The 19,647-nt window shown below is 49.9% G+C and overlaps 3 protein-coding genes and 1 long non-coding RNA gene across 7 annotated transcripts; 3 read left to right on the top strand and 1 right to left on the bottom strand.

Moving 5' to 3' along the window:
- Nucleotides 1-114: 114 nt before the first annotated feature.
- prune (prune exopolyphosphatase) lies at nucleotides 115-3,176 on the top strand. The gene is made up of 9 exons (XM_032559575.1): nucleotides 115-387; nucleotides 1,074-1,181; nucleotides 1,268-1,470; nucleotides 1,607-1,791; nucleotides 1,894-2,052; nucleotides 2,119-2,210; nucleotides 2,301-2,459; nucleotides 2,615-2,705; nucleotides 2,777-3,176. Exons 1-9 carry the CDS (start codon nucleotides 349-351, stop codon nucleotides 2,983-2,985), a joined length of 1,245 nt encoding a protein of 414 aa, XP_032415466.1. The 5' UTR covers nucleotides 115-348; the 3' UTR covers nucleotides 2,986-3,176.
- Nucleotides 3,177-3,831: 655 nt separating this feature from the next.
- On the top strand, nucleotides 3,832-8,817 carry bnipl (BCL2 interacting protein like). 4 transcript variants are annotated; one of them, XM_032559577.1, is made up of 10 exons: nucleotides 3,833-4,385; nucleotides 5,494-5,574; nucleotides 5,830-5,879; nucleotides 5,963-6,184; nucleotides 6,255-6,437; nucleotides 6,654-6,756; nucleotides 6,832-6,963; nucleotides 7,035-7,121; nucleotides 7,550-7,648; nucleotides 8,338-8,817. In XM_032559577.1, exons 1-10 carry the CDS (start codon nucleotides 4,342-4,344, stop codon nucleotides 8,360-8,362), a joined length of 1,026 nt encoding a protein of 341 aa, XP_032415468.1. In that variant the 5' UTR covers nucleotides 3,833-4,341; the 3' UTR covers nucleotides 8,363-8,817. The 4 variants fall into 4 exon arrangements, with proteins under 4 accessions (XP_032415469.1, XP_032415468.1, XP_032415470.1 ...); XM_032559579.1 differs by lacking the exon at nucleotides 3,833-4,385 and adding an exon at nucleotides 5,120-5,253; XM_032559578.1 differs by lacking the exons at nucleotides 7,550-7,648; nucleotides 8,338-8,817 and adding an exon at nucleotides 7,404-7,543 and having other exon boundaries at nucleotides 3,832-4,385; nucleotides 7,035-7,160.
- LOC116717903 (uncharacterized) lies at nucleotides 6,498-6,910 on the bottom strand. The gene is made up of 3 exons (XR_004338833.1): nucleotides 6,794-6,910; nucleotides 6,641-6,703; nucleotides 6,498-6,552 (listed from the first exon to the last, which is right to left on the bottom strand). It is a non-coding gene; the product is annotated as an uncharacterized LOC116717903 (long non-coding RNA).
- A 4,150-nt stretch (nucleotides 8,818-12,967) lies between the features above and the next one.
- Nucleotides 12,968-15,491, top strand: LOC116717901 (thioredoxin-interacting protein-like). The gene is made up of 7 exons (XM_032559576.1): nucleotides 12,968-13,587; nucleotides 13,656-13,731; nucleotides 13,811-13,958; nucleotides 14,115-14,327; nucleotides 14,405-14,551; nucleotides 14,761-15,027; nucleotides 15,132-15,491. The coding sequence occupies exons 1-7, from the start codon at nucleotides 13,338-13,340 to the stop codon at nucleotides 15,168-15,170; spliced, it is 1,140 nt and encodes a 379-aa protein (XP_032415467.1). The 5' UTR covers nucleotides 12,968-13,337; the 3' UTR covers nucleotides 15,171-15,491.
- The last annotated feature ends 4,156 nt before the right edge of the window (nucleotides 15,492-19,647 follow it).

Here is a 19,647-nt window from a genome sequence, read left to right as displayed (position 1 = left end):
TTTATCTGACAAATATTAATTTGTGTACAATTATTAATGCGAGGTGACTTCCTGTTCTGAGCAGCTGGGGGTTCTGGGTCGGTCCAGAAGTTCTCCAGAATGTTCTGGTTCCTCAGAATCAAACTGAGTGTATCTGTTTTCCGAGCCTGGAGCGAGCCAGTGAAGCCGCCCTGACCTTTCACCCTGTTCTGTGCTAACGGTCGCCTCCTGCAGTGGTCTGTTTACCCGCTCACGTTCCGGTTCGGACCCGCCGCCAGGTGAGCCCGCGGTGCCCATTAACGGCTCGGTTCGGTCGCTTCAGCAGAACCGGGGCGGTACCGTCTGGAAGCTAACGGCTAACTGCCGCAGATGGAGGAGTTTCTGCGGAGCTGCCGGCGGACCCTACAGGTACCGGTACCGTCCTCCGACCCAGTCCCGCTCAGGTTCGGCTGAAGCTGTCCAGCAGCGGTACCGGGTCGCAGCGGCCGCTTTTGTTTGATTTATTGAAATAAATCGATAAGCTGGAGTCACTTTCAAAATAAAAGTCCCGGTCATGGTTTAAAAATGAACAGCGGGGATCCAGAACCGGAAACTTCGTGAATCCTTGAAAAATAATTGGGTAACGTTTTCCTGGAGCTGTAATAAGATTCAGAGTGATGCATAAAAATAACATTAATACAAAAGTTTATTAGAATACTTAAAATACTGCAACTGTGATGCAGTATTTTGAATAAAAATATTGAATACAGTTGAATTAATTGAATATGAATAAAAATATTCATCTTTTTATTCATAAGCTTGTATTCATCTTGATAGATTTGTTTTATAACATTTCATTCTGTTTGGTTTTTATTTATGTTGCTGTAAGTTCAGTGTTTCATTCTTCTTCTGTGGTTTGCTCTAATAACGATAACTGTCCCTTTGATAAATCACCAATAAATGCGACCAATCACCTGATCGGTCCAGCTCAGCTTCAACCGAAACTTTAGACTGCATGAAGTAGGCCAGAAGATTCTAAAACCCAGAGATCACATCCTTCCAGAACCAGAACCAGATCCCGGCCTGGTTCTGACTGCTGCATCTCGGTTCTGCAGGAGAACCTGGACCAGGCCGGTCCAGATGTCCACGTGGTTCTGGGGAATGAAGCCTGTGATGTGGACTCCATGGTGTCTGCCATGGCCTTCGCCTACTTCCTGTTCAAGGTGAGGAGTCGCCCAATCAGCTGCCAGGCCTCAGTGAGCCGAGGTCACGCTGTGTGTGTGTGTGTGTGTGGGTGTGTGTGTGTCAGACTGCAGGCGACGACTTGCTGGTTCTGCCCCTGATGAACATCCGGCAGTCAGACCTGGCGCTGCGGTCCGACAGCGTGTTCCTGCTGCGCCGCGCCGCTCTGCCGCAACACCTGCTGCTGTTCCGGGACCAGCTGGACCTGCAGGCGCTGCGGCGCGCCGGCCGCCTGCGGCTCAGCCTGGTGGACCACAACGTCCTGCCCAGGTGAGCTGCAGAAGGGTCGTTTGATTCTGCCTGGAGACCACGAACTCATCATGACCCCGGCAGGTGCTGCAGCCACAGGGCCCTGAACGCCTCGCCTCCACAGCTGTGTTCTGATCCTCTCTCTCCTCTCCTGCAGTTCAGATGCTGACCTGGAGGGGGCAGTAGTGGAGGTGCTTGACCACCATCAGGCTGAGAGGACACCCTCCCCTACCTGCCCTGTTACCGTGGAGATGGTGGGATCCTGCGCTACCTTGGTAACTGAACGCATCATCAAGGTAGCTCCACAGATCCTGGACCAGCAGCTCGCCTTCCTACTCTATGGTACACACCTGGATACACACACACCTGTGTACAGCTGCCTGACCAGATTCTGAGGATATATCTGATTAGCACCTGTTCTGAACTGTGTGTGTGTGTGAGCAGCCACAGTGGTGCTGGACTGCGTCAACATGGCTGCCGCTGCAGGTAAAGTGACTCCTAAAGACAGCTGCTACGTTGCTGAGCTGGAGGCGCGATTCCCCTCTCTGCCACCAAGGGGCGCTCTGTTCCAGGAGCTGCAGAAGGCCAAGTTGGACGTCTCAGGTGAGCCTCAGTGTTCGCTAGCGCTCGCAGTGTTTGCTATTACTTAGAGCAGCGTTCTGTCGGCAGGTCTGAACATGGAGCAGATGTTGATAAAAGACATGAAAGCTGTTTCAGGAAGTCTCAACGTCGCCGTTCCTGTTATCTACCTCAGTCTGGAGGTAACACCTGAACTGTACACACAGTACATCCATACACAGCGGCAGTACCGTGTGAGTGCCAGCAGGGGGCCCTGTTGTGTTGTGTTCCAGGAGCTGCTGCAGAGGGCGGAGTTGGAGGCGGAGCTTTCGGCTTTCTGTCACAAGTCTGGATTTGATTTGCTGCTGATGATGACGATCTCCTTCACTGAGAGAGAGGAGCCAATCAGAGAGCTCGCTGTGTTCAGCCACAGCAGCACCTGCAGGGAGCAGGTACCTCCCGTATTACACACTGGAAGTATCATAGTACTATTGTAGTAGTGACATGTAGTATCACTATGGGAACCTGGTAGTTGTAGTTCTCCCTCAGTACTGTTGTAGTCTCTGCTATTTGTGGTTGCCATGCCAACCATGACGCTCTCCTCCAGGTGAGCAGCTACCTGCAGCGGGCCCAGAGCCCTGCCCTCGGCCTCAGCCCCGCCCCCTGCCTCCACCCTCTGATCTCAGCGTTCCATCAAGGTGAGGCCTTCACCTGGCTCCCCAGGCGGAGGCGGAGCTTGAGGTGCGTAACATCTGTGTGTGGTTGCCAGGTAACGCCCTGGCGTCCAGGAAGAAGCTCCTCCCCCTGGTCCAGGACTTCCTGAGGGAGTGTGATGGCGCCGGTTGCCTAGGAGACGCAGAGGAGGAGCCTGCGGTGCCGCCCACGCCCACGAACAGCCTGGTGGACGGCTGCCCTCTGGACGGCGGCCTGCCGCGCATCACCGCCGAGGAGCTGCGGGGCAAGTTCGATGACCTCTGACCTCACCTCTGTTACCACGGCAACATCTCTGGGAAATGGAGATGCAGCATCAGAACACAAATTACGGTCAAGAACCTTTTTAATCTCACATCAATCTGGTGGGTCCAACAGAACCTACTGGATCTTTCTGTCCCAAACCTCCAGAATAAAAGCCATTATTTCATAAATTAAAGAGACTTTTCAAAATAAAAGCCTTTATTTCTTGTTTTTATAATGTTTATCTTTCAGAAAGTTCCATTCAAATACGACAGGAAGTTGGAGTTCAGCTCAGAACTCTGTTCACAACAATAAAAGCATGTCAGGTTGGGTCTTAATAAAACCTGCCACAATAAAAGTCTGAGATCGGTTCCTTCACAATAAATGTGAGATCAGTTCCTTCACAATAAAAGCCTGCCACGTTTGAAATTCTAAAGCAGTATGTGGGTGGTTCTGTTTGACCTCTGACCTGAGGAGAACCTTGGTTCCAGGTTTGGCCCGTCTCAGAGAAACGTCTTCCTATTGGATCATAGTTTCTCTGCAGCTCCAGATCCGCACTGTGATTGGCCAGTTTGACTTCAATAGATGACCAGGTTCACCTCCAGAACCGGGTCTTTCTGGGTTCTGTGGAGGAACGTTGTGTCTCAGTGAGAACTACTTCCTGTCCAGAACTGCAGCACGTTTCACAATGAGGCAGGGAGGAGGCTTTTATTGTGAAACACAAAGCGGAAGTGGCAGTTTGAGGTTTCCATCTGCAACAGATGCTCGACCTGCTGACCTCTGACCCAATTAGAACCAATCAGGTGAAAGCTCTGCTTCACCTGCAGACCCAGAACCAGGTCCAAACCCCCAGCTGAGTCAACAGACGACCCCAGTCCTCCTGATCTGGCTGCAGAACCTCACCAGACCCAATCTTAGTGGCTCAGAACCAGCCAGGACCGCAGCAGAATGTTCTGACCCGGATCCGGTTGAGCTGCAGCAGAAACCAGAACCTTCGGACCAGAACATGTGCTGGTTCTGTCTGGTCATTGCTCTTGATGTTCTGGGTCTGGAATCCAGCCAGAACCAGAACATTTGAACAGGAAGTTTCCAGACCCAGCTGGAGAACGGAACCGGCGCTGGCGGGCTTTAGGACCCTGCAGCTCCTCCTGCAGCGCCTCCTGCTGATTGGTTAATGAAGCTGCAGCTGACGCCCCGCCTCACCTGTCTGCAGCGACCAGGTGAGCCTGGACCAATCAGAGAGCGGCTCTGCCCTGCGATGCAGTCGGACCTGCTGGGCGAGTCAGACAGGAGAGAGAGGAGGAACACACACACACACACACACACCGGCAGCCGGCCATACATGCAGAGCAGAACACACCGTGACATCACTGTGACATCATGAGCTCCCCCACTGGGCAGATGGACGGGACCACCGAGGACAGGTGAGCCCGGTTCTGACCGGACCGCAGCAGAACTTCAGAGTGTGTGTGTGTGTGTGTGCTTGCTTCCTGTTCCTGCTCACAGAGGAAGTCGTGTTTCTGTCCGGCACCGGTTCTTCCCGTCTGTCAGCGAAGGCTTCACTGCCTCAGTTCTGATCATGTTCTGGGTCAGAGACTGGACCAGGCTGAGGAGAGAACCGGTTCTGGTCCTCAGCAGAAGAACCGGGTTGGTGTAGATGATGTCACTGTTTGGAAAGTCAGCTCCTGATTGGTTCAGGTCCAGTTTACACTGCGAGCAGAACTGTGGTTTTTGACTCCAGAACCTCCAGAACCTTTCCAGTCCAGTGACATCCTCCAGAAATCCTGACAGACCACAACCGTTTTCCCTCACACCTGAGGGACGACTCGTCCCCTGGGACACCTGTCCTCTGGTCCAGGTCCACCTGTCCTCTGACTGACTCTAGTTTCCATTGTTTTGACTGTCTCAGGTGTTAAGCGTTAAGCCCCGCCCCCTTAACGCATGTGGGTTTTTCCCAGCCGGACCCTGAAAGCAGCGCGACGGAAACATGAAGCAGGCTCTCACCTGGCTGGGCCTCGCAGGAACAATAGGCCCCGCCCTCCTCACCTGCTCAGGTGTGTCAGTGTGAGCGGTCGGGCCGGTTCCTGCTGAGCAAGAGAAGCTTCTCACCTGGAGAACCGGACCGGGTCGGTTCCACAGAACCATCAGGTCAGAAGTGAGTCCTGGTACCGGTGGTGCTGTAGACCGCATGTGGGTCACCTGTTCCTCTGGGGACAAATGTCCTTGATGGAAGCTGGATCGTGTCGGGTCGGTCAGTGAGCTGAGTTACCGGGTCCGGTCCAGTCCAGTCCGGTCGGCTAAAGTCCAGTTACTCAGATGTTTCCTTGTTGGTTTCATGTCTTTGGTTTTCCGTGATTCTGGTTCTGGGTGTACTGGACCAGCAGAACCTGCCTGGTTCTGAACATGTTGACAGAGTTATCCAATCAGAGTAGGGACTCGGTGACTGGACTGTTTCCTAGGAAATGGACCAATCAGAGAGCGTTCTCTGTGACATCATCAGCTGCGCGCTAACTGCGTGTTCGGTCCCTGCAGGGCGGCTGAGGAAACCCCGCGGCCCAGCAGCATCCAGGACATGGAGCTGAGGGAGGAGTGGCTGGACGACGGCTTCCCCAGGTAAGCCCGCCTCCAGCAGAACCAGAACCGGCCCGCTTACTCAGCTTCATGCCAGATGACGGCCTCAAGCCGAGCAAGCATGTGGTGACAGTGGGCAGGAAGAACCTTCCAGCAGAACCAGAATTAAGGACGGTTCTGAAGGTTCTGATCAGCATTATTACATCAAATCCTCTAGAACCTTCACTGGTTTTACTGGACCGGGTTCTGCTGCTGATCTGTTATGACCCGGTGGTTCTGTTCTGACCCGGTCCTCAGGCCGCTCCCAGAGGATACCGAGGGTCCAGCAGGAGGCGCCGCAGACTCAGGTGAGTCTCTGGTTCCGGTCCAAACGGATGCCATCGATCCATTGAACCGAACCTAATCAAACCCGATCCCGACCTCTCGTTAGCCCCGCCCACCAGCCTGGTCCCGTCGGGCGGGGGTGGGGCCAGGAAGCGGCTGACGGCGCCGGCCCTCAGCGACCCGAACAGCGACAGCTTCTCGGCGGCGGCGCTGTCCGGGACGCCGGACGACTCGCTGTCGCTGGACATCAAGGTGGAGGACCTGGAGACGCCGTCCGGCAGCGAGTCGGGGACGCTGCCGGACGGCGTGCACGACCTGGAGTGGGAAGGTGAAGCGGCGGGGAGGCGGAGCTAAAGGAGCCGCTGCTCGGATGCTGACTTCTGACCTCTTCCTGACAGACGACCTGCCCGAGATGGGGAGGGGTCGGTCCGTGGGCGCGGCGGAGCCCAGTGAGGGTCTGATGGAGCTGGACCAGGTGGACCAACATGGCCGCCGGTGGAGGCGGTTCTCCATATCCGGACAGGAATACCAGGTCAACATGAGCGTCCTGGAGCCATACCTGCAGGTCCTGTCACATGGAGGTCAGTGGTCACACAAGCACCTGCAACTCACCTGTAACACACCTCAAACACAGTAACTCACCTGCAGCGTCTGAAACCCAGGAAACACGCAGTCACATGAACACCTGCAACACACCTGGAACAACCATGGAACACACCTGTAGCAAGCCTTAACCTTAATCAGATCGATTTCTGTGTTCACCGTAACAACCGAGTGAAATTACCTGTCATTGGCAGGTTACTACGGAGACGGGATGAACGCCATAATTCTGTTTACTTCCTGTTACCTGCCAGAGAACACAGTGGAGGACTATGAGTACGTCATGGAGAACCTGTTCAGGTGTGTTTGGGTGTGGACTCACGGAGTAGAAGCCCACCTGGACGGTCAGGTGACCCAGCTCTCGTTCTCCTGCAGGTACATCGTGGGAACGCTGGACCTGATGGTTTCAGAGAACTACCTGCTGGTCTACCTGTGCGCCATGGCTCCCAGGAACAAGCTGCCAGCCATCAAGTGGCTCCACCAGTGCTACACCTCCATCGACAGGAGGTAGGATGGATTCCTCCAGCGGGGCAGGGCGGGCGGGTGGAGCTAGCTGCTCAGCAGGTGTTTCTGTGCAGGTTGAAGAAGGACCTGAAGGGCCTGCTGGTGGTGCATCCGGCCTGGTACATCAAGGCTCTGATCACACTGGTCAAACCCTTCATCAGGTCTGCAGCGCACACACTGGTCCCACACACACTGGTCCCATACACACACTGGTCCCATACACACTGGTCCCATACACACTGGTCCCACAATCACACTGGTCCCACAATCACAATGGTCCCATACACACTGGTCCCATACACACTGGTCCCACAATCACACTGGTCCCACAATCACAATGGTCCCATACACACTGGTCCCACAATCACACTGGTCCCATACGCACACTGGTCCCACACACACTTGCCCCACACACACACTGGTCCCATACACACTGGTCCCATACACACCCTGGTCCCACACAGACTCGCAGGAAATCAGGCCAAACACTGAGAATCTTTTCATTACTTTTCATTAACTTGTCTATTAGCATCTTGGGACCATGATCAGAGAACTTATTGTGACCTTTGACCTCACCTGTTTTCCATAGTGACAAATTTAGCAGGAAGATTCGCTTCGTTCAGAACCTGGAGCAGCTATCGCAGTTCGTCCCCACAGACAGGCTGCAGATCCCAGAGGCAATCCGACAGTAAGAGCTGAAACATTCCTGAGCTAACGCTGAGCTAACGCTGAGCTATCGTTGAGCTAACGCTGAGCTATCGTTGAGCTAACGCTGAGCTATCGTTGAGCTAACGCTGAGCTATTGTTGAGCTAACACTGAGCTATCGTTGAGCTATCGTTGAGCTAACGCTGAGCTATCGTTGAGCTAACACTGAGCTATCGTTGAGCTATCGTTGAGCTAACGCTGAGCTAACGCTGAGCTATTGTTGAGCTAACACTGAGCTATCATTGAGCTATCTTTGAGCTAACGCTGAGCTATCGTTGAGCTAACGCTGAGCTATCGTTGAGCTAACGCTGCTGCTACTCTGTTATTCTACTGTTATTCGCTCTGCTCTTGCTCTATTTTACTCTCATTCTGCAGATCCTGAACTGTTTTTTGTTATTCTGTTCGTGTCCCATGAACAGAATAACTACATGCTACTGTTTAGCATGTAGGTCGATTTGTCTCTTCTGTATCCGTACTGTCCCTGTCTCTGTTCATGTGTTCACCTGTTCCTTCAGTGGCTGAAGTTTTTCCAGATCTTTGTTTTAGACGTTTTATTATTTGACCTTTCTCTCTTGGTCTGATTTTTCTCCTGATGCTTAAATCACCGATGAATCAATTTAAACTCCATGAATCGTCTGTCTCCATCTGTCTCATGTCTCCGTCCTTCACAGGTACGATGAGAAGCTGAGAAGATGACGACCTCAGATGACCTCTGACGGATCAGACCGGGTGAATGTGGAGGCTGAAGCCTGACCCTGCTGACCTTTGACCTGCTGGTTGTACAGACCTTCAGACTGTGGTTTATTTATGCTGCTTTTTTTATGTTGGGAGTTTTTAAGGAACTCTTCCTGGGTCGGTTTTCCGGCTAATCTCCATGGAATTGCGTCCAGGGCTGATCTTCATCAGCAGCTCCTCCTCCTCCTCCTTCACTGCCTTCTCTCTACCTGACACCAACTTACTGTTTCCATGGCAACGTTTGGTCTCAGCACCACCCATAAACCGTAGCAGCGCCAACATGTGTAATTTGGTTGATGTGGTTGGTTCTGGTCTGGGTGTAGATCGGGTTTCATGCTGCAGGGGGCGGGGCATCTGTGTAGGAGGTCCCTGATTGGTTGTTCACCTGCTGCAGTAATAAAATATTTTCAAGATGCCTTCGAGTTCTGTCATGTTTTACAGTGTGAACGGTGGCTCAGGGGCTTGGCAAAGTCTGGAGTGGTCTGTGTTGGACCAGTCTGTGGGAACGGTGCTCTGTCCCACAAGGGGCGTGGTTCTGTCCTGCATGGGGCGTGGCTCATTCCATGTGACGAGATAGCGTTAGGGTTACAGAGGCTTATGGAGAAGAGGAGTTATAAGCCGTTTCTCCCCTCTGTTACCATGGCAACGTTAGATCGATGTCTAACAAGATGGATGACTTAACATCGCTGTCCAGGAGCCAGAAGGAATACCAGGAATGTAGTTTAATATGTTTTACGGAGACATGGCTGCACCCAGACATTCCTGATGCCAATGTTACCATCGAGGGCTACCGGACCGTTTGGGCTGATGGGGGGCTGCACCCGGAGCGGTACGAGGAAAGGAGGCGGGCTCGCCGTTCTAGTAAACAACCGTTGGTGCAATCCTGCTCATATAATGGCGAAGGACAGATTCTGCTGCCTGGATGTTGAACTGTTGGTGGTTGGTCTTTGTCCGTTTTACCTGTCCCGTGAATATTCCCATGTTGTCGTGGTGACTGTTTACTTTCCTCCCCCTGCTAACCCCATGGTGGCCTGTGACATCATCCACTCCTCTAGCTTGCTTGCTGACTGAAGCGAGCTACAGCGCTTCATGAACATCCAACTGCATTCATGGTTGTCTCGGGTGATTTTAATCATGTCACCATGGACAAAACCCTGCCCAGCTTCACCCAGTATGTGAGCTGTTCCACCAGAGAGGACAGAACTCTGGACCTGCTGTACGCTAACGTAAAGGATGCATACAGTTCCTCTCCCCTCCCTCCACTCAGACGGTCCAATCATAACCTGGTGCACCTCAGCCCATGATATATACCTCTGGTGAAGAGACAGGCTGCAACCATGAGGACAGTGAGGAGGTGGTCACTGACTGGCATGCACTCTGTGAGCCAAATATGGAGGACATTGATGAGCTCACTGAGAGCATAACACATTATATCAACTTCTGTGTTGACGCCATCATCCCTACTGAGACAGTTTATTGCCCTGGTCAGATCAAAACTATCCTGAATGAGAAGAGGAAGGCTTTCAGAGATGGCAACAGGGATGATGTGAGAGTAAATCAGAGGTGCTTGAAGGTGAAGATTAGAAGAGTTAAGGAAGATTATAAGAGGAAGCTGGAGAGGAAACTCCAGCAGGAAAACACCAGAGGACTATCTACTATCTGCTACAGACATCATCATCCAAAAAAACTCTGAAGAATCTGAATTAATGAGCCCTCAGTGAAAGATCCTTTTGGGGCCCTCTATTCCTGCTACCAATGTGGGTTTCTGCAGTCCGATGATCAGGTCCTTCATTCACCTGCTATGAACTTATTGCTTCTCTGGCAGCGTTGCTTACATCATATCCTGAATGCCTGCATCGTATCGGACACATTTATCGGCGCTGATTTCCTGAGCTTTGGGGGATCGGAGATCTGTCGATGCTTCCATGTGAAGCCGATCTCATCCACTGATCTCATCTTCCTCTGCAAAGGGTTAAAGGTCAGCTGCTGTCCTAAGACGTTGGACCGACCCACCGGGTCAGGTCTGAAAGTTTTCAGGTAACATTATTCTGTTACCAACTCAGCAACTTTCTTGCTACATTTAAAAAATCTGCCAATCAGAATCGGCAGGTCAGGCTTTTCACAGATCGGCCAGAAAACTGCGATCGGTGCAGCCATACTGCAGATGGAAAACATGCACACATATTCATGACATCCTATTAAATTCATTTCTCTCAGGTGTAATTACAAGAGCTAAAAATTTTATTTATACCAGGTGAGTCTTTCTCACCTGAGAATGTGGACCGGTACCGGTACCAGGCTGATTCTGAGCCTTCAGATAATTTTAAAAGAAGTTTCACATAACTTAGATGTTGATGTAAAAATAATGTTTGTTTTAGACACAAATTATCTGCAGCTTAGAGCCGCTCATGATGTGTTAATGCAGCCTGATGGAAAACATCTTACAATGTCAAACATTGAGAAGTTTTAATTATTGTCAAACGTCATGAAGCCAAAAAACCTCAGAAACATTTCGGGCCGACCGGGAGAATCAACACAAAGAACCGGACCGGTCATGTCGCTGCCAAGCTAAGTTTCTGTTAGCAGCTCCACGATAATCTTTCTGATGAACATTAGCAAGAGAAAACAAACCTTTATCTTGACTTTTAAAGTCTTACTCCTCCCTTTCTCTCTCTCTGAAGAATAAGTTCTTTGTGTGACATCGTTTTGCTAACTTTTCTTCCACCGGAGCTTTGGAGGTTTGAAGGTTTGGAGGTTTGGATGCAGCTCATGTGAACAGGGAAGCCTGACCTACCACGGCCACCAGGGGGAACCCAAGAACAATTAATTTTTTATTTCTGAAGAATGATTTATACATGATCAAATACATGTTAACCAAACCTCCAAACATCCAAACACAGCGATGTTGGAGATTCATAGGCTTCATTTTGAGCTAAGTATAAACATCCGATCAGTGCTTGACCGAAGGTTTCCATATGAGTGAGAGGCATCTGAAGAGCCATCGGTGTTCGGTGTTAACCCTAACCGGTGTTCTGAATATCTACCCAACAATTCTCCTGGTGGCAGAGAGCAAAGGATAATCTGACGATGGTACAGATCGTCAGATTTTCCTACTATAGCAGCGCATCTAGACATTCATGTTGGTGTTACCTTTCAAAAATCGCCACCGTTATGTTTACATAGCAGTTGGTAAAAATAATCGGAAATCATTCTTTAAGTGACGAGATTTAAGTGGCACTTAGCAGATACGTATAAAAGATATTGATGAATGACGAAAACGTTTGTAAAACCACCAGATTCCTTCATTTGAATATCTTGGTAAACTACAGACCGGTTCCCTAATCTCCATGTGAAGTGATGCACTAATTATTTCATCAGAATGTCTACCTGTTAAATATGTGTTGTTACATCGGTGCATTAAAACCCTGCATCAGAATAGCACAGTTAGTGTCATAACGTTACAATATATGAATTTCTAACGATGCTTGTAAAAATGAAAGAGTTTCAGACATGCACACAAGTTTCTATTGAAATTGAACACAGACATCTGATCCCTGCAAAAAAAATGTTTGCACGTAAATAATTTGACTGGCAGTCTTCATAGAGCACCGTCTAAATGTGGACAGCACCTGAAATGACAGGGTAAAGTTTATTAATATTAATATATATATATATATCAGTGACGTGCGGTGAGGTGCAATGCTGGTGAGGCACTGACTTAATCATAATCATACAAATATAGACCCCTTGCATGTTTACATAATTAAATTTTGCACATGCAGAAAATGCTGGAGGGCAAAAAGACAATTTCTTTACATGTCATCCATAGCCGCGCTGCATTGAGTTAACAATACAACTTGGACTTTTAAGTATTATTAATTTCGTGCTGTGCTCCACAGCAAAGAGAAAACCCATTAAAGTACAACTCAAAACCACGTCTTTCACAGACTCGTTGCCACAGCAACCGACAACAACGGCCCTAAAAAACCACTCAGATATTTTCCACACAGAGCAGAACATTCAGTCTGTCACATTCATTCAGTCATTCAGTCTGAGCAGAACATTCAGTCAGTCAATTTTATTTATATATATTTTTAAAAGAGGCCACAAAGCAAATTTTCCCCATAAAAGAAGTCCTTCTTTAAAGCAAATCAGCCTTTCCTCTGAGCTGCAATGTGGCCAAGTCTTGGTTTGGTTTTAGGCTTAATGTTTATTTCGCCATTATTAATAAGTGATTGTTGTGGTAAGAGGAGAAAACTATAAATACATTGCTGCACTTTACTGTATGGCTAGCTCCATGGCTAGCTCCACGGCTAGCTCCATGGCTAGCTCCACGGCTAGCGTCTCTTACTCTGCAGTTGTGGAGTCACAATGTCTGGGATCATGAGCGCCCCCTGCCATGAGGCCATGGCAGGGAACCATCTGTTTGGTTCTTATGCTTCCTATGGTTCTGTTGGTTCTGTTGGTTCTGTTGGTTCTGTTGATTCCAATGGTTCTGTTTGGTTCCTATGCTTCCTATGGTTCTGTTTGGTTCCGTTGGGTCTGTTTGGTTCCTATGCTTCCTATGGTTCTGTTTGGTTCTGATGCAGGGCAGCAGCTGTTGTTGTTGACTCTAGTTCTGTTTCTATTCTCACTCCAATGATTCTCCTGCCAGCTTCTGTCCATGCGGCGTCTCTGAGCTCTGATTGGCTGAAGGTCAGGGCTGACCAATCACAGCTCTCTGTTTGTGAAGGGTCGGTCTGAACACACACTGGGCACGTGGCCCCCCCACACACCCCTCATCCCCAAATACCCCACCCCTCCTCTAACTGCCCCCACACCGGGTATAAAGCTGAGCTGCCCCAGAGTCCTGCAGAAACAAACAGACCCGTCTGGTTCTGATAGTTCTGATTGTTCTTCCTCCATCTTCCTTTTCCTCACCTCGGTCAGGTCGGCCATGGTTCTGTCCTCAGCCAACAAGCCCCGGGAGTTCCGGGTCGTCTTCTCTGACCCGACCAGAACCTTCTACAGCAGTGGGGACAAAGTGTCCGGCTCAGTCCGGCTGGAGGCCAGCGCCCCCTGCAGGTTGACGCGCCTGAGGGTCACAGCGGCCGGCTGCGCCCGCGTAGAGAGCCGGCGCCACAGCCAGGAGGTGGAGTACCTGAAGTATGAGGACGAGGTTCGACTGGACCCGGTTCTGAACACAGGTGAGGAAGCTGCTGGACGGCTGCGTCTCCGAGTGTCTCCGTCCCCTAATGTCCCTCCGTGTCCCCAGATTCTGATGGCTACTTCCTGCTTCCTGCGGGGAAATCCTTCTGCTTCCAGTTCGGCTTCGAGCTTCCTCCTCCCGGGTGAGTCTCTGACCCGGTCCACTTCTCTGGTTCTGTTTGGTTCTGTTTGGTTCCGATGGTTCCGATGGTTCTGTTGCAGGCGGCTGGTCTCGTCCTTTAAAGGGAAGTTTGGGTCGGTGCGGTACTACGTGAGAGCAGAGCTGCAGCGGCCTTCCCAGCATGCATTGCAGTGCGAGCGAGAGTTTGAAGTGGAGGAACCGCTTGACGTGAACCGACCCGACCTGCTGGTACGACCCACACAGACAGAACCAGAACCAACAGAATCTGATCCAAATGATTAGATAGAAAACTAAAGCTGTGGTTCATGCCACCCATCCTGACCCAGAACCTGACTTTAATCCCGATCTTTCTCCTAACCCACTGACCTCTGACCCCTGCTCCAGGCTCCAGCGGCGGCCTCCCGGCAGAAGAAGCTCACCTGTCTGTTCATCCCTGACGGCCAGGTGTCGGTCTCGGCTCAGATCGACAGGAAGGGCTTCTGCGAGGGCGAGGACATCAACATCAACGCCAAGTTCGAGAACACCTGCTCTCGGATCGTGGTGCCGAAGGCCGCCATCGTCGCCAGACACTCCTACAACGTCAACGGGACCGCTAAGGTGAGCGAGGCCAGGTCAGAACTGCCACAGAACCTCTGGGGTTCTGATGCCAGGCTCAACTCTGGGTTCCTTCACAGATTCTGCGCCAAAAACTGACAGCGGTCCGGGGGAATGCCATCATGTCCGGCATGTGCGACATGTGGCAGGGGCGGAGCCTCCGGGTCCCAAAGCTGAAGCCCACTCTGCTCGGCTGTGACATCATCAAGGTGGACTACGCCCTCATGGTGAGTCGTCTGTGATGTCATCAGAACAGAGGGAGGGGTTCAGCCACACGTGGACAGAAACCAGAGAAGCCTCAGGTGTTCCTCAGGGCTCCACGTTTGGCCCCTGCCGGTACCTGTTTCTGTGACGACGCAGAAGAAGAAGAAGCGTGGCTGAACTCGGCCGTTATGCAGATGACATCACCGTTTACTCACACCTGTCCGCCCCCCAGGTCTACCTGCACATCCCCGGCAGTGAGAAGCTGGTGCTGGAGCTGCCTCTGGTCATCGGCACCATCCCGTTCAGCGGCGTCGGCAGCAGAACCAGCAGCATGAGCAGCCGGGACTCCGCCCCCTCTGGCCCCCCCAGCTACAGCAACATCCACCAGGACCTGAGGGCGGACGGACCCCGCATGCCGCTGCTGTACGACTACGACGGCGTGGGGCTCTTCATCAGGGTTCCTGAGGGGTGCTACCCCGCTCCGCCCGCCTACAGCGAGGTGAGGAACCCGAACCCAACGCCATCCATCCACTGCTTAGTCTGGTGGTGAGCAGTCAGAGGTTTTTGATGGATGCCTGACCTTTAACCTTTTGTGGTCTTCAGGTTGATGAAGATGCCGTTCACTCTCAACAGGTCTTCTGAAGACAGACAGGAGGACACTGTCCCTTTAAGTCTGAGGACAAAGACACCAAACAGATTGGAAAGACCAAAACTGATCCATCGACTCAGACAGCTGCTCTGTTTTATACTGACATATTTACATGACTCAGCAGTTTAAAGATGACCTGGGTGTTCCTAATGTCAAGGCAGTGTCGATCTTTATGAAATCATGTTTATTGTTTGTAAATATTTTGGGGGGGTTTTCTACAGTAACAGGAAGTTACAATCATGTATATTTTGTAAATAATCAGATTTTTTAAAAAATTCTATACATTTTATAAACAATATTGACATATGAATATATTTGAATCTCAGAGTCGTTAATATCTCTCTCACTCACCTCTGGTCGGACTGCGTGATCCGGTAAGAACTATAGCCCGGTCCGGTTCGGCAACAGCTGTTACTGGTGGTGGTTTCACATTTAGTACCGGTGATCTAGCTCCGTTAGCATTTCCGGTAGCAATAGCTTCGTTAGCACTGCTTGTTTTTGATGTTTTTCTCAGCCTCTGTAGCGCTGTGTCCAGTTCGGCATCAACTGTGGTGTATAGGGTCCAGTGTCGGTCCGGTAACAGCTGTTTAGGGTGGCCTTGGTCCTGTTGGATTGGTGGATTTAGTACAGCAGGCAGTATAGCTCCTGTTAGCATCTCAAAAAGCATCCAGCTCTGCCCGTCTCAGCACGGCATTTATTTTTAGCTCATAAAGGTAACATCACCTGTTAGAGCAGGGGGGGGCAACTCCAGGCCTGGAGGGCCTAAAAGTCTCCTGCAACTTTTAGATGCATCTCTACTTCAACACACCTGAATCAAATAATGAGGTCATTAGCAGGACTCTGGAGAACCTGACTGCACTTAGGAGGAGATTCAGCTGTTGGATTCAAGTGTGTTGGACCAGGGAGACGTCTAGGAGTTGCAGGACACCGGCCCTCCAGGACCAGGACTGCCCACCCCTGTGTTAAGAGTGTTTGTCAGTTTTGCTGGTATAAATGATTCAAAGTGTTGTGGAGAAATGTCCAGGGCACAGATTAGGTTGTTTTCCGCACCGGCTCTGGCACTGCACTCTCCTTGCTTTCATGTGGGAAATTATCCAGATTCTCCTCACTTTTTTTAAATTACAGCCAACAGTGACAGTGTAGCATTATCTAAAATTACACCAGTCAAACGCAATATGATAAACAAACTCGGGTAAAGTTAGCCTTCCTGTGTTTAATGGCGACTTCCATGGGTGAAAAATATAACAAAAGATGTACATTTTTTAAGTAATTATGAGTTTTGAAGCAAAGAAGCAATTTCTTAGTTAACAGGAAAATTACAACATATTTGGGCCAACATGTTGAACTAATCGCGGATCCCTTTAAAGCTGCTTTACATTCAGAATTATTCACCATGTTATTGAGACATTTGAATGAACCAAAATCTTCCCATTTGAACGTTCTCTTTCAGATAGGAACATATAAACTTCTGGGACTGCTGCAGTTCTAGTAGCGCCTTAGCCCCGCCCACACGCATAGCTCCGCCCATAGACGTAGACGCCTACACGCAGTGGCGCAAGAAAGTGGGTATGCACTGAATGCAACGCATAGTGGCGCTGTACTAGAGGGGCCACAAAACTGATGTGGGGATTTTCTTTCAGCTGTTTGTGCGTGTAAAAGAGGAACCGCACTGATTAGGGGCCCCTCTGCTCCTTCACCTGCCTTCCTGTTGCTCTCTCCTACCACACAGGTCACTCGGCAGGCGGCCCCTTCACAACACGCCGAGTTAAATTTGAAGGGTAGTAGTGGACTCGTCAACAGTGAGTGGCATGAGATGGAGTGGCAGAAAAAAAACTCTGCGGGGCACAAAACAGAAAACGGAAGAGGGGGGAGGGGTAAAGATGTTGGAGGGACGAAGAAAAGCTTTTCAAAGTGTTGAAAGAGTAAGGAATGAACAGGAGGGTTGTAAATATTCAGGTTAGCTTAAGCTAGTCTGTAATGACAGGTTTCTGTTGTCTTGTAATTAGGGTTGCCACCCCTCCCATAAAATACACAATCATCCCGTATTTAACTTGGGTTGTGTTTAAGGGAGGAGAGGAGGCGGCAGACTCGTCAAAAACTCCCAACCACACCGGTACTGGGAATTCCAGTGTTGTCCTTTAATAAACACGGTTTAATAAACGGTGTTTAATAAACACGCTCTTCACCAACCTTACAAAGCCAAACATGAAAATGAGTCCAAATAACCCGTAACGTTACTAAAAGTTAGGGAGCTAACATGTCCGTCTAGCACGTTTCTCCCACGCTCTCTAGAGAGAGAAGCAGTGGCGCATACTTGTGACATCATTAGCGATACTAGAGTATCTTAAAGAGACACTACACAATTACGGCTGTTACAAACTGTTAATACGGACGCGATTTGTTCCGTATTTCTATAAATAGACACGCCTATCACACACATATCAACACTAAGTGTAACAATAATGACCTAAATAAAACACAGGATATGTTAAGGTCAGCTAAATTGTCGTGGCGGGAGCTAAAGGACCCCAGAACGGTTGCCTAGAGACGTTTGCCTAGAAACAGCAGCCGCGGTGAGCCGCGATCAACCCGCGTCTTTCTAAAATAATATCCCATGAGTGGGAAGACGCGCATCCCAGGCTGAACAATTTCAGTGAAGTTGAATACGGGCAAGTAAAAAAAAAAAATCAATATATTGTATCTTTGGCTCACTTGTATTTTAAATGATGAAATAAGGCCCAGTTTTTTGTTTCGTTCTTTTAGGCAGCAATTTATTCACATATTTATATATTTATTATTATTATTATTGATATTTTAATTAAAGATGAGTTGCACAAGTTTATTAGTCCTCAGTGTCACTAAAAAGGTTGGTGATTCTGGCAGGGAAACATTTGAGTTTAAATGTCTTTACTAAATATCACTACAGTGGTGATCAGAACAGATGCAGTGTCCAGTCAGTAACTGTTGTCCAACAAGGACATTAAATTAAAGATTCATTTTGTATGTGGTTTGATTTTTAAACCATCTTAACACAAAATTCATGTCATTCAGCTGTGAGGATGGAGAGAAAGAAGAGAAGATGACAGGAGGAGGCAGCGGGTCGGTCTAATGCAGGTACTCAGGTCCAGTTCTGTTAGATGCATCCCAACAGACCAGGACCGGCTCTGACGGGCCTGGTACCGAGCCGATCAGCTGATCCAGGTGTTGGAGCAGTGATTTGCTTTTGGCCTTGGAGAACCTGAAGCTTAAAGCTTCCTGGTGTTTTTCTTCTCTTGTGACTGAAATTTGACCTAAATTGTAAAATAAATCATCTTTTGCTACTGACATCAACTGCTTAGTGATTATTAGTGTCTTTGTGTTGCATCAGTGCCAGAATTTACCCTCAGTTGTCTTGTAAGATAAGTAGCAGCAGATAGTTCATTCATTCATTGGTTCACTCATTCATTAAACTTGATCAGTTTTCTTCCAGAGAACGTTCCAGAACTCTGAGGTTCTGTTCTGATTCATTCGAGCCAAAACAGGAACCTCAGGCCTTCACAATAAAACCCTTCCCGTCTCCTTCACAGTAAGAGCTGAGCGTCTCAGCGGACGGTTGGACATGAGGACAGCGGGACATTTTTAGCAGAGACGTCCCAGCTGTCCCGGTCTCAGGTTCAGCTTCTCGGAACCAGAAAAGGACGACAGGACCGTCAGAGGGTCGGTTCTGGTTCTACAGCAGGTCGGGTCCAGGCTGATCAACCTGCAATTAAACTGTTCTGACCCGGTTCAGCTGGAACTGGATCTCCTGTTTACAGCTGTTTCCATCAGAACCTGTAACCCAATAAAACCACAGACAGAACCAGAACCACTGAGGGTGAACTGGAAGTGGGGCAGAAGCCGCTGAGCTAAACCGGGTTGACCGGGTTCTTCAGAACCGACACGTGCTGCACATCCACCCTCTCCCCTTTCTGCTGACCCGGCACCCAGAACCAGAACCGTCCCAGTTGGCGTCTGATTGACCGACGGTTTGGGCCTCTGAGTCAGCGGCTCGGGTTTCCTGCAGACCAGAACCAGGGCAAAGGTCGCACACAGCAGCAGAGGGACCGGACCAAGTCCAGGTTCTGGTTCTGTCTGAAAGCAGTAGGATGGTTCCAGTCTTCGGAACCAGAACCAAATGGGCCGAGAAACGTCCAGAACTTCAGGAAAGTCAGAACCAGCTGGAAATCCTGTACTGGTACCGACCCAGTCTAGGCAGAACCAAACTGATGCTGAACCTAAACAAAGTCTTGGTTCCGGATGGTTCTGGAGGAACTCCTGGCTCAGGTTCTGACCAGCCTTGGTTCTGGTGGGTTTCAGCAGTCATGGTGGGCCAGCAGGGGGCGTTAAGGGAGACTTCATAGTTGGTTCCCCAGGGTCAGAACCAGGCAGATCCAATTGGGTCAGAACCAGGAAGAGTGAAACCACATTATGGATCCAACTGAGTCAGAACCA

Source organism: Xiphophorus hellerii, chromosome 3 (genome assembly GCF_003331165.1).
Source record: "Xiphophorus hellerii strain 12219 chromosome 3, Xiphophorus_hellerii-4.1, whole genome shotgun sequence".
Classification (NCBI taxonomy): Eukaryota; Metazoa; Chordata; class Actinopteri; order Cyprinodontiformes; family Poeciliidae; genus Xiphophorus; species Xiphophorus hellerii.
Note: the sequence above shows the minus strand (reverse complement) of the source record. Positions and strands in the feature narration are given on the sequence as shown.